General features: G+C 48.4%; 1 protein-coding gene and 1 long non-coding RNA gene across 2 annotated transcripts in view; both read left to right on the top strand.

Annotated features, from left to right (window-relative positions):
* LOC135057701 (uncharacterized) overlaps positions 1 to 13,613 on the top strand; it is an 89,606-nt gene that overhangs the window by 55,075 nt on the left and 20,918 nt on the right. The window lies entirely within an intron of this gene.
* LOC135057700 (ammonium transporter Rh type A-like) lies at positions 11,575 to 13,192 on the top strand. The gene has a single exon (XM_063963493.1). The coding sequence runs from the start codon at positions 11,575 to 11,577 to the stop codon at positions 12,976 to 12,978; it is 1,404 nt and encodes a 467-aa protein (XP_063819563.1). The 3' UTR covers positions 12,979 to 13,192.

Raw genomic sequence — 13,613 nt, 5'->3', positions numbered from 1 at the left:
ATTTTACAAACGTGTTCTCCCCCGACCACGTAGCTGCTCGGCAGAGTTGTAATGCCGAGACCCCCCGGGCAGCCGCCCAGGATGAGCCCACTTTCCTTGTGGAATGGGCCTTGACAGATTTTGGTTGTGGCAAGCCTGCCACAGAATGTGCAAGTTGAATTGTGCTACAAATCCAACGAGCAATCGTCTGCTTAGAAGCAGGAGCACCCAGCTTGTTGGGTGCATACAATATAAACAGCGAGTCAGACTTTCTGACTACAGCCGTTCTTGAAATATATATTTTCAATGCCCGGACCACGTCCAACAACTTGGAATCCTCCAAATCGTTAGTAGCCGCAGGCACCACAATAGGCTGGTTCAGGTGAAACGCTGACACCACCTTAGGCAGAAAATGAGGACGCGTCCGCAGTTCTGCCCTGTCCGAATGGAAAATCAGATATGGGCTCTTATATGATAAAGCCGCTAATTCTGATACTCTCCTGGCTGAAGCCAGGGCCAGTAGCATGGTTACTTTCCATGTAAGATATTTCAACTCCACCGATTTGAGTGGCTCAAACCAATGGGATTTGAGAAAATCCAAAACTACATTTAGATCCCACGGTGCCACTGGGGGCACAAACGGGGGCTGTATATGTAGTACTCCTTTTACAAAAGTCTGGACTTCAGGAACTGAAGCCAATTCTTTCTGGAAGAAAATCGACAGGGCCGAAATTTGAACCTTAATGGACCCCAATTTGAGGCCCATAGACAATCCTGTTTGCAGGAAATGTAGGAATCGACCCAGTTGAAATTCCTCCGTGGGGGCCTTCCTGGCCTCACACCACGCAACATATTTTCTCCAAATGCGGTGATAATGTTGTGCAGTCACCTCCTTCCTGGCTTTTACCAGTGTAGGAATGACCTCTTCCGGAATGCCTTTTTCCCTTAGAATTCGGCGTTCAACCGCCATGCCGTCAAACGCAGCCGCGGTAAGTCTTGGAATAGACACGGTCCCTGCTGAAGCAGGTCCCGTCTTAGAGGTAGAGGCCACGGATCCTCCGTGAGCATCTCTTGAAGTTCCGGGTACCAAGTTCTTCTTGGCCAATCCGGAGCCACGAGTATCGTTCTTACTCCCCTTTGCCGTATAATTCTCAGTACTTTTGGTATGAGAGGCAGAGGAGGGAACACATACACTGACTGGAACACCCACGGTGTTACCAGAGCGTCCACAGCTATTGCCTGAGGGTCTCTTGACCTGGCGCAATACCTGTCCAGTTTTTTGTTGAGGCGGGACGCCATCATATCCACCTTTGGTTTTTCCCAACGGTTCACAATCATGTGGAAGACTTCTGGATGAAGTCCCCACTCTCCCGGGTGTAGATCGTGTCTGCTGAGGAAGTCTGCTTCCCAGTTGTCCACTCCCGGAATGAACACTGCTGACAGTGCTATCACATGATCTTCCGCCCAGCGAAGAATCCTTGCAGCTTCTGCCATTGCTGTCCTGCTTCTTGTGCCGCCCTGTCTGTTTACGTGGGCGACTGCCGTGATGTTGTCCGACTGGATCAACACCGGCTGACCCTGAAGCAGGGGTTTTGCCAGACTTAGAGCATTGTAAATCGCTCTTAGCTCCAGTATATTTATGTGAAAAGACATCTCCAGGCTTGACCATACTCCCTGGAAGTTTCTTCCCTGTGTGACCGCTCCCCAGCCTCTCAGACTGGCATCCGTGGTCACCAGGACCCAGTCCTGTATGCCGAATCTGCGGCCCTCTAACAGATGAGCACTCTGCAACCACCACAGAAGAGACACCCTTGTTCGTGGTGATAAGGTTATCCGCTGGTGCATCTGCAGATGCGATCCGGACCATTTGTCCAACAGATCCCACTGAAAAGTTCGTGCGTGGAATCTGCCGAATGGAATCGCTTCGTAAGAAGCCACCATCTTTCCCAGGACTCTTGTGCATTGATGCACAGACACTTTTCCTGGTTTTAGGAGGTTCCTGACAAGTTTGGATAACTCCTTGGCTTTCTCCTCCGGAAGAAACACCTTTTTCTGAACCGTGTCCAGAATCATTCCCAGGAACAGCAGACGTGTTGTCGGTGTCAACTGAGATTTTGGAAAATTCAGAATCCACCCGTGTTGTTGCAGCACTAATTGGGTTAGTGCTACTCCGTCCTCCAGCTGTTCTCTGGACCTTGCCCTTATCAGGAGATCGTCCAAGTAAGGGATAATTAATACGCCTCTTCTTCGAAGAAGAATCATCATTTCGGCCATTACCTTGGTAAAGACCCGAGGTGCCGTGGACAATCCAAACGGCAGCGTCTGAAACTGATAATGACAGTTTTGCACCACGAACCTGAGGTACCCTTGATGTGAAGGGCAAATTGGGACATGCAGGTAAGCATCCTTTATGTCCAGGGACACCATAAAGTCCCCTTCTTCCAGATTCGCTATCACTGCTCTGAGTGACTCCATCTTGAATTTGAATTTCTGTATGTACAGGTTCAAAGATTTCAGATTTAGAATAGGTCTTACCGAGCCGTCCGGCTTCGGTACCACAAATAGCGTGGAGTAATACCCTTTTCCTTGTTGTAGGAGGGGTACCTTGACTATCACCTGCTGAGAAAACAGCTTGTGAATGGCTTCCAATACCGTCGCCCTGTCTGAGGGAGACGTTGGCAAAGCAGACTTTAGGAACCGGCGAGGGGGAGACTTCTCGAATTCCAACCTGTAACCCTGAGATACTACCTGCAGGATCCAGGGGTCCACCTGTGAGCAAGCCCACTGTGCGCTGAAATTCTTGAGTCGACCCCCCACCGTACCTGAGTCCGCTTGTAAAGCCCCAGCGTCATGCTGAGGGCTTTGCAGAACCCTGGGAGGGCTTCTGTTCCTGGGCAGGGGCTGCTTGCTGTCCTCTCTTACCCCTTCCTCTGCCCCGGGGCAGATATGACTGTCCTTTTGCCCGCTTGTTCTTATAGGACCGAAAGGACTGCGGCTGAAAAGACGGTGTCTTTTTCTGTTGGGAGGGGGTCTGAGGTAAAAAGGTGGATTTTCCGGCAGTTGCCGTGGCCACCAGATCCGATAGACCGACGCCAAATAATTCCTCCCCTTTATACGGCAATACTTCCATATGTCGTTTAGAATCCGCATCACCTGACCACTGTCGCGTCCATAAACTTCTTCTGGCAGATATGGACATCGCATTTACTCTCGATGCCAGAGTGCAAATATCCCTCTGAGCATCTCGCATATAAAGAAAAGCATCCTTTAATTGCTCTATAGTCAATAAAATACTGTCCCTATCCAGGGTATCAATATTTTCAGTCAGGGAATCCGACCAGACCACCCCAGCACTGCACATCCAGGCTGAGGCGATGGCTGGTCGCAGTATAACACCAGTATGTGTGTATATACTTTTTAGGGTAGTTTCCAGCCTCCTATCAGCTGGATCCTTGAGGGCGGCCGTATCAGGAGACGGTAACGCCACTTGTTTTGATAAGCGTGTGAGCGCCTTATCCACCCTAGGGGGTGTTTCCCAGCGCGCCCTAACCTCTGGCGGGAAAGGGTATAATGCCAATAACTTTTTTGAAATTAGCACTTTTCTATCTGGGTTAACCCACGCTTCATCACATACATCATTCAATTCCTCTGATTCAGGAAAAACTACAGGTAGTTTTTTCACCCCCCACATAATACCCCTTTTTGTGGTACTTGCAGTATCAGAGATATGCAAAGCCTCCTTCATTGCCGTGATCATATAACGTGTGGCCCTACTTGAAAATACGTTTGTTTCTTCACCGTCGACACTAGATTCAGTGTCCGTGTCTGGGTCTGTGTCGACCGACTGAGGTAAAGGGCGTTTTACAGCGCCTGACGGTGTCTGAGACGCCTGGGCAGGTACCAACTGGTTTTCCGGCCGTCTCATGTCGTCAACTTATTTTTGTAATGTGCTGACATTATCACGTAATTCCATAAACAAAGCCATCCATTCCGGTGTCGACTCCCTGGGGGGTGACATCACCATTATCGGCAATTGCTCTGCCTCCACACCAACATCGTCCTCATACATGTCGACACACACGTACCGACACACAGCAGACACACAGGGAATGCTCTTATCGAAGACAGGACCCCACTAGCCCTTTGGGGAGACAGAGGGAGAGTTTGCCAGCACACACCCAAGCGCTATAATATATATGGGAACAACCTTATATAAGTGTTGTATCCTTATAGCAGCTTAAATATATAAAATATCGCCAAAAAAAGTGCCCCCCCTCTCTGTTTTACCCTGTTTCTGTAGTGCAGTGCAGGGGAGAGTCCTGGGAGCCTTCCTCACAGCGGAGCTGAGCAGGAAAATGGCGCTGTGTGCTGAGGAGAATAAGCCCCGCCCCCTATTCCGGCGGGCTTTTCTCCCGGAGTTTGAGATATCTGGCATGGGTTTAATACATCCATATAGCCTCAAGGGCTATATGTGATGTATTTTTTAGCCATAAAAGGTATTATACATTGCTGCCCAGGGCGCCCCCAGCAGCGCCCTGCACCCTCCGTGACCTATGGTGTGAAGTGTGTGACAACAATGGCGCACAGCTGCAGTGCTGTGCGCTACCTTCATGAAGACTGAAAAGCCTTCTGCCGCCGGTTTCTGGACCTTCAATCTTCAGCATCTGCAAGGGGGGTCGGCGGCGCGGCTCCGGGACGAACCCCAGGGTGAGACCTGTGTTCCGACTCCCTTTGGAGCTAATGGTGTCCAGTAGCCTAAGAAGCCAATCCATCCTGCACGCAGGTGAGTTGAACTTCTCTCCCCTAAGTCCCTCGATGCAGTGAGCCTGTTGCCAGCAGGACTCACTGAACATAAAAAACCTAAAAACTTTTTCTAAGCAGCTCCTTAAGAGAGCCACCTAGATTGCACCCTGCTCGGACGGGCACAAAAACCTAACTGAGGCTTGGAGGAGGGTCATGGGGGGAGGAGCCAGTGCACACCACCTGATCCTAAAGCTTTATTTTTGTGCCCTGTCTCCTGCGGAGCCGCTAATCCCCATGGTCCTGACGGAGTCCCCAGCATCCACTTAGGACGTCAGAGAAAAGGGGTAAATATACTAAGATGGGAGTTCTATTTATGATGGGATGTTGCCCATAGCAACCAATCAGTTTCTACTTCTCATTTACCTGGAATCTGATTGGTTGCTATGGGCAACATCCCATCTTAAATAAGACCCCTATCTTAGTAAATTTACCCCTAAGTGTTTGGTTAATAAATAGCCCCAAATCTCTGCACACAAAAAGCTTATTTCTCTGACGTCCTAGTGGATGCTGGGAACTCCGTAAGGACCATGGGGAATAGCGGCTCCGCAGGACACTGGGCACAAAAGTAAAAGCTTTAGGACTACCTGGTGTGCACTGGCTCCTCCCCCTATGACCCTCCTCCAAGCCTCAGTTAGATTTTTGTGCCCGAACGAGAAGGGTGCACACTAGGTGGCTCTCCTGAGCTGCTTAGTGAAAAAGTTTAAGTTTAGGTTTTTTATTTTCAGTGAGTCCTGCTGGCAACAGGTTCACTGCACCGAGGGACTAAGGGGAGAAGAAGCGAACTCACCTGCGTGCAGAGTGGATTGGGCTTCTTAGGCTACTGGACATTAGCTCCAGAGGGACGATCACAGGCCCAGCCATGGATGGGTCCCAGAGCCGCGCCGCCGGCCCCCTTACAGTGCCAGAAGACAGAAGAGGTCCGGGAAATCGGCGGCAGAAGACGTCCTGTCTTCAATAAGGTAGCGCACAGCACGCAGCTGTGCGCCATTGCTCTCAGCACACTTCACACTCCGGTCACTGAGGGTGCAGGGCGCTGGGGGGGGGGGGGCGCCCTGAGACGCAATAAAAACACCTTAGATGGCGAAAAATACATCACATATAGCTCCTGGGCTATATGGATGCATTTAACTCCTGCCAGTTTTTCCTTAAAAAAGCGGGAGAAAGGCCGCCGAGAAGGGGGCGGAGCCTATCTCCTCAGCACACAAGCGCCATTTTCCCTCACAGCTCCGCTGGAAGGACGTCTCCCTGACTCTCCCCTGCAGTCCTGCACTACAGAAACAGGGTAAAACAAGAGAGGGGGGGCACTAATTTGGCAGATTAATCAATACAGCAGCTATATAAAGGAAAAACACTTATATAAGGTTATCCCTGTATATATATAGCGCTCTGGTGTGTGCTGGCAAACTCTCCCTCTGTCTCCCCAAAGGGCTAGTGGGGTCCTGTCCTCTATCAGAGCATTCCCTGTGTGTGTGCTGTGTGTCGGTACGTTGTGTCGACATGTATGAGGAGGAAAATGGTATGGAGGCGGAGCAATTGCCTGTAATAGTGATGTCACCCCCTAGGGAGCCGACACCTGACTGGATGGTCTTATGGAAGGAAGTACGTAATAGCGTCAGCACTTTACAAAAGACTGTTGACGACATGAGACAGCCGGCAAATCAGTTAGTACCTGTCCAGGCGTCTCAAACACCGTCAGGGGCTCTAAAGCGCCCGTTACCTCAGATGGTCGACACAGACCCAGACACGGACACTGACTCCAGTGTCGACGGTGAGGAAACAAACGTGTTTTCCAGTAGGGCCACACGTTACATGATCACGGCAATGAAGGAGGTTTGGAACATTTCTGATACTACAAGTACCACAAAAAAAGGGTATTATGTGGGGTGTGAAAAAACTACCCGTAGTTTTTCCTGAATCAGATGAATTAAATGAGGTGTGTGATGAAGCGTGGGTTTCCCCCGATAAAAAACTGCTAATTTCTAAAAAATTATTGGCATTATACCATTTCCCGCCAGAGGTTAGGGCGCGTTGGGAAACACCCCCTAGGGTAGATAAGGCGCTCACACGCTTATCAAAACAAGTGGCGTTACCGTCTCCTGATACGGCCGCCCTCAAGGAGCCAGCTGATAGGAAGCTGGAAAATATCCTAAAAAGTATATACACACATACTGGTGTTATACTGCGACCAGCAATCGCCTCAGCCTGGATGTGCAGTGCTGGGGTGGCTTGGTCGGATTCCCTGACTGAAAATATTGATACCCTTGACAGGGACAGTATATTATTGACTATGGAGCATTTAAAGGATGCATTTCTATATATGCGAGATGCACAGAGGGATATTTGCACTCTGGCATCAAGAGTAAGTGCGCTGTCCATTTCTGCCAGAAGAGGGTTATGGACGCGACAGTGGTCAGGTGATGCGGATTCCAAACGGCATATGGAAGTATTGCCGTATAAAGGGGAGGAGTTGTTTGGGGTCGGTCTATCGGACCTGGTGGCCACGGCAACGGCTGGGAAATCCACCTTTTTACCCCAGGTCACCTCTCAGCAGAAAAAGACACCGTCTTTTCAGGCTCAGTCCTTTCGTCCCCATAAGGGCAAGCGGGCAAAAGGCCACTCATATCTGCCCCGGGGCAGAGGAAGGGGAAAAAGACTGCAGCAGGCAGCCTCTTCCCAGGAACAGAAGCCCTCCCCCGCTTCTGCCAAGTCCTCAGCATGACGCTGGGGCCTTACAAGCGGACTCAGGTACGGTGGGGGGTCGTCTCAAGAATTTCAGCGCGCAGTGGGCTCACTCGCAAGTGGACCCCTGGATCCTGCAGGTAGTATCTCAGGGGTACAAATTGGAATTCGAGACGTCTCCCCCTCGCCGGTTCCTGAAGTCTGCTTTACCAACGTCTCCCTCCGACAGGGAGGCGGTATTGGAAGCCATTCACAAGCTGTATTCCCAGCAGGTGATAATCAAGGTACCCCTCCTACAACAGGGAAAGGGGTATTATTCCACGCTGTTTGTGGTACCGAAGCCGGACGGCTCGGTGAGACCTATTTTAAATCTGAAATCCTTGAACACTTACATACAAAGGTTCAAATTCAAGATGGAGTCACTCAGAGCAGTGATAGCGAACCTGGAAGAAGGGGACTATATGGTGTCTCTGGACATCAAGGATGCTTACCTCCATGTCCCAATTTGCCCTTCTCACCAAGGGTACCTCAGGTTTGTGGTACAGAACTGTCACTATCAGTTTCAGACGCTGCCGTTTGGATTGTCCACGGCACCCCGGGTCTTTACCAAGGTAATGGCCGAAATGATGATTCTTCTTCGAAGAAAAGGCGTCTTAATTATCCCTTACTTGGACGATCTCCTGATAAGGGCAAGGTCCAGGGAATAGTTAGAGGTCGGAGTAGCACTATCTCAAGTAGTACTACGACAGCACGGGTGGATTCTAAATATTCCAAAATCGCAGCTGATTCCGACGACACGTCTGCTGTTCCTAGGGATGATTCTGGACACAGTCCAGAAAAAGGTGTTTCTCCCGGAGGAGAAAGCCAGGGAGTTATCCGAGCTAGTCAGGAACCTCCTAAAACCAGGCCAAGTGTCAGTGCATCAATGCACAAGGGTCCTGGGAAAAATGGTGGCTTCTTACGAAGCGATTCCATTCGGCAGATTCCACGCAAGAACTTTTCAGTGGGATCTGCTGGACAAATGGTCCGGATCGCATCTTCAGATGCATCAGCGGATAACCCTGTCTCCAAGGACAAGGGTGTCTCTCCTGTGGTGGTTGCAGAGTGCTCATCTTCTAGAGGGCCGCAGATTCGGCATTCAGGACTGGGTCCTGGTGACCACGGATGCCAGCCTGAGAGGCTGGGGAGCAGTCACACAGGGAAAAAAATTTCCAGGGCTTGTGGTCAAGCATGGAAACGTCATTTCACATAAATATCCTGGAACTAAGGGCCATTTACAATGCCCTAAGTCAAGCAAGGCCTCTGCTTCAGGGTCAGCCGGTGTTGATCCAGTCGGACAACATCACGGCAGTCGCCCACGTAAACAGACAGGGCGGCACAAGAAGCAGGAGGGCAATGGCAGAAGCTGCAAGGATTCTTCGCTGGGCGGAAAATCATGTGATAGCACTGTCAGCAGTGTTCATTCCGGGAGTGGACAACTGGGAAGCAGACTTCCTCAGCAGACACGACCTCCACCCGGGGAAGTGGGGACTTCACCCAGAAGTCTTCCACATGATTGTGAACCGTTGGGAAAAACCAAAGGTGGACATGATGGCGTCCCGCCTCAACAAAAAACTAGACAGATATTGCGCCAGGTCAAGGGACCCTCAGGCAATAGCTGTGGACGCTCTGGTAACACCGTGGGTGTACCAGTCAGTGTATGTGTTCCCTCCTCTGCCTCTCATACCCAAGGTACTGAGAATCATAAGAAGGAGAGGAGTAAGGACTATACTCGTGGCTCCGGATTGGCCAAGAAGGACTTGGTACCCGGAACTTCAAGAGATGCTCACGGAGGACCCGTGGCCTCTACCTCTAAGAAAGGACCTGCTCCAGCAGGGACCCTGTCTGTTCCAAGACTTACCGCGGCTGCGTTTGACGGCATGGCGGTTGAACGCCGGATCCTGAAGGAAAAAGGCATTCCGGATGAAGTCATCCCTACCCTGATCAAAGCCAGGAAGGATGTAACCGTGCAACATTATCACCGTATTTGGCGTAAATATGTTGCGTGGTGTGAGGCCAGGAAGGCCCCTACAGAGGAATTTCAACTGGGTCGTTTCCTGCATTTCCTGCAAACAGGACTGTCTATGGGCCTAAAATTAGGGTCCATTAAGGTTCAAATTTCGGCCCTGTCGATTTTCTTCCAGAAAGAACTGGCTTCAGTTCCTGAAGTTCAGACGTTTGTCAAGGGGGTACTGCATATACAGCCTCCTTTTGTGCCTCCAGTGGCACCTTGGGATCTCAATGTAGTTTTGGGGTTCCTAAAATCACATTGGTTTGAACCACTCACCACTGTGGACTTAAAATATCTCACATGGAAAGTGGTAATTCTGTTAGCCCTGGCTTCAGCCAGGCGTGTCTCAGAATTGGCGGCTTTATCCTATAAAAGCCCTTACCTAATTTTTCATACGGACAGGGCAGAATTGAGGACTCGTCCTCAATTTCTCCCTAAGGTGGTTTCAGCGTTTCACTTGAACCAGCCTATTGTGGTACCTGCGGCTACTAGGGACTTGGAGGACTCCAAGTTGCTGGACGTAGTCAGGGCCCTGAAAATATATGTTTCCAGGACGGCTGGAGTCAGAAAATCTGACTCGCTGTTTATCCTGTATGCACCCAACAAGCTGGGTGCTCCTGCTTCTAAGCAGACTATTGCTCGTTGGATTTGTAGTACAATTCAGCTTGCACATTCTGTGGCAGGCCTGCCACAGCCAAAATCTGTAAAAGCCCATTCCACAAGGAAAGTGGGCTCATCTTGGGCGGCTGCCCGAGGGGTCTCGGCTTTACAACTTTGCCGAGCAGCTACTTGGTCAGGGGCAAACACGTTTGCTAAATTCTACAAATTTGATACCCTGGCTGAGGAGGACCTGGAGTTCTCTCATTCGGTGCTGCAGAGTCATCCGCACTCTCCCGCCCGTTTGGGAGCTTTGGTATAATCCCCATGGTCCTTACGGAGTTCCCAGCATCCACTAGGACGTCAGAGAAAATGAGAATTTACTTACCGATAATTCTATTTCTCGTAGTCCGTAGTGGATGCTGGGCGCCCATCCCAAGTGCGGATTGTCTGCAATACTTGTACATAGATATTGTTACAAAAATCGGGTTATTATTATTATTGTTGTGAGCCATCTTTTCAGAGGCTCCTCTGTTATCATGCTGTTAACTGGGTTCAGATCACAGGTTGTACGGTGTGATTGGTGTGGCTGGTATGAGTCTTACCCGGGATTCAAAATCCTTCCTTATTGTGTACGCTCGTCCGGGCACAGTATCCTAACTGAGGCTTGGAGGAGGGTCATAGGGGGAGGAGCCAGTGCACACCAGGTAGTCCTAAAGCTTTTACTTTTGTGCCCAGTCTCCTGCGGAGCCGCTATTCCCCATGGTCCTTACGGAGTTCCCAGCATCCACTACGGACTACGAGAAATAGAATTATCGGTAAGTAAATTCTCATTTTGTATAACTCTGTAACCATGAAGAAAAAATATGTGAAGTTTGTATATCCTCTTGCACAAAAGAGATCTACCCGATTACATATCTTTGTAGAGAAAGAACAAACAGGAAAGAAAACAAAAAAAAACAGGTCTTGAAAAACCTGTAAGGTAGAACAGTGCTGCAACAATATAATAAAATGTAAGCACTCATCAAGTACCTTCCAAGAACAGAAAATTAAACTTCTGGATTTACAAATTAGGTCGTTTTGACCATTTTGAAAGCAGAATTTTATATACATAATAGTCCCACCAAACCCTGCTAGGTTCTAAACTGCTCCAGAAATTGTTTCATGTTCAGGCGCTGGTTTTCTGTGCCCACACATGGATACAGCCCGGGGCTCTGCTGCTCAGCAGTGCATGAAATGACAAGTTCTGATGCAAACACAGCCTGTAACATACTAATAAAAGGTAATATTTAAGCAATGTATATTACTCCTGAGCAAAGGTCGTCGCACACAATATAGCAGGCTCTTTATTGGCTGAGAGGTCCAACCAACTGGCAAGACGCGTCTCCTGGCTGCTATGCACAACAAATAAATGCTCCAGGAGCCACTGATGACAGAGGTGCTCTTTAGGTTCTGTAGTCTGCATAATGTCCATTATTTTCTCTCCCAGTCTGCGCTGCCAACTGCCCATTCTCTTGACCATTCTTCAAGGGGCATTCATAGCAGTCTTCCTGCTGTTTGTGAACTATGAAGACCACTCAAACAGCTCTGTAGCCAATGTAACAGCAGCAAGAGAAGATCACCAGAGCACCATCTTTCTTTTTTTTAAAGATGTTAACTTCATGCTGTTTGTGGGACTGGGTCTCATGCTGTCATTTCTTAAGTTTTATGGCTTCGGTGGAATTGCCTTGAACTTTTTGATAGCAAATGCCTCAATCCAGTGGTCCATGGTCGTGCAAGGCTTCTTCTACCACTACAGACATGGGAAGATCCACTTAAGGCTAGAACATTTGCTTGATGCCGAGTTTGCAGCAGTCACAGCTCTTATCTCAGCTGGAGCTGTTTTGGGGAGGACCAGTCCTGTTCAGCTTATCCTGCTTTCTGTGATTGAAATCCCTCTCTTTGTGGTTAACAACTGGCTTATCAACACATATTTCCATATTATTGATGTAGGAGGTACAGTTGCCATCCACATCTTTTCATGCTACTTTGGCTTGGGTGTTTCACAAATTTTGTACAAAGCTGAGCTGCGAAGGGGTCACATAAAAGAGGCCACAACACCAAACTCTGATCTACTTTCCCTCCTTGGTACCATCTGTCTGTGGATTTTCTGGCCAAGCTTCAATTCTGTACTGGCCAAAACTGCAAACGCTCAACATCGTGCCATCATCAATACATTCCTTGCCCTGAGCTCTAGTACAATAACCACATTTGCTCTGTCCAGCCTGATGGATAAAAGGGGTCGGATAAGTCTAGTACATCTTCAAAATGCATCCTTGGCAGGAGGAGTGGCTATCGGAATTTCAGCAGATCTGATTAGCCCAGGTGGGGCATTTGCCGTAGGATGTCTGGCCTCAATTGCCTGCACGCTAGGCTTTCAGTACTTAAGTCCTTTCTTGGCCAAGAAGGTTAAGGTACAAGACCAATGTGGAATCCATAACTTACATGGTCTGCCAGGGATAATTGGCACTCTAGCAAGCATTGTGGTCATATTGCTTGGACCTGTTGATACATATGGCTCCAGTCTGCATGAGATTTTCTATAATAGTGATCCAGAGGGAAAACCTATTTTGGGTGTTCTAGAAAATGGAGATACCTGGATGGCAAAGAACCAAGCTCTGCAGCAGGCTGCAGCCCTTGGAGTAACTTTTGGGATATCACTATGCGGGGGTTATCTAACTGGATTCCTGCTGAAACTGCCCTGTTTTTTTCAACCTTCTAAAGACTTCTTCTTCGATGACCAGTTATACTTCAAAGTTTCAGAAGACAAAGGAAACAAATGGATTTTAAATGACAACTCCAAACTCCTGTTACCACTGAAACATATATAGCAGTCATCTATGATTTCAGGAACGCACAGCAGTCACTTGTGACCTGGAGTCTTCCCAGTTTATGTTATAACTGATTAATGTCCACACAAAGGCGGACTCCTTTTTGCTAACATGAAATTAGGATTGCAGCATTAATAGTAACTGCAGATTGGAAACAAAATGAAAGCATGAGATACTGTACACTGGAGGGCTTATGTGGACACCTGTTATGTTTTCTAAGGCTGTGATACCTTTAGGACGCAATTCTGGGTAATACAAATGTTGCAAAACCAGGCACAAACTCTGAAATCTGAGTCAATGTACATTGATGGTAAAATGCATTAAAAAATATATATCTATATTTTTTTGAAACCAAGTTATCAGATGTTAGAATCTCAATTAACCATTAACATTCTCTGTGAGGTAAGCTGAAAGGTAAATGTTATTTTGGAAGGTATATTATACCTAGTGCATCTTATTTTTCTAACTTCTGTGCCAAATGAAGGTCCTGGGGTGCAAAAACAAAAACATTTCTTGTACAGTATAATGAAAAGCAAATGTCTCATTTGTTTCTATGGGTTACAGCATATTTGCTTTAAACTGTACAGAAGATTGTAAAGACAATATGCTGTAACTCGTGGCAACCAATGAGACAT

This window comes from Pseudophryne corroboree, chromosome 3 (assembly GCF_028390025.1).
Source record: "Pseudophryne corroboree isolate aPseCor3 chromosome 3, aPseCor3.hap2, whole genome shotgun sequence".
Taxonomy (NCBI): domain Eukaryota; kingdom Metazoa; phylum Chordata; class Amphibia; order Anura; family Myobatrachidae; genus Pseudophryne; species Pseudophryne corroboree.
Note: the sequence above shows the minus strand (reverse complement) of the source record. Positions and strands in the feature narration are given on the sequence as shown.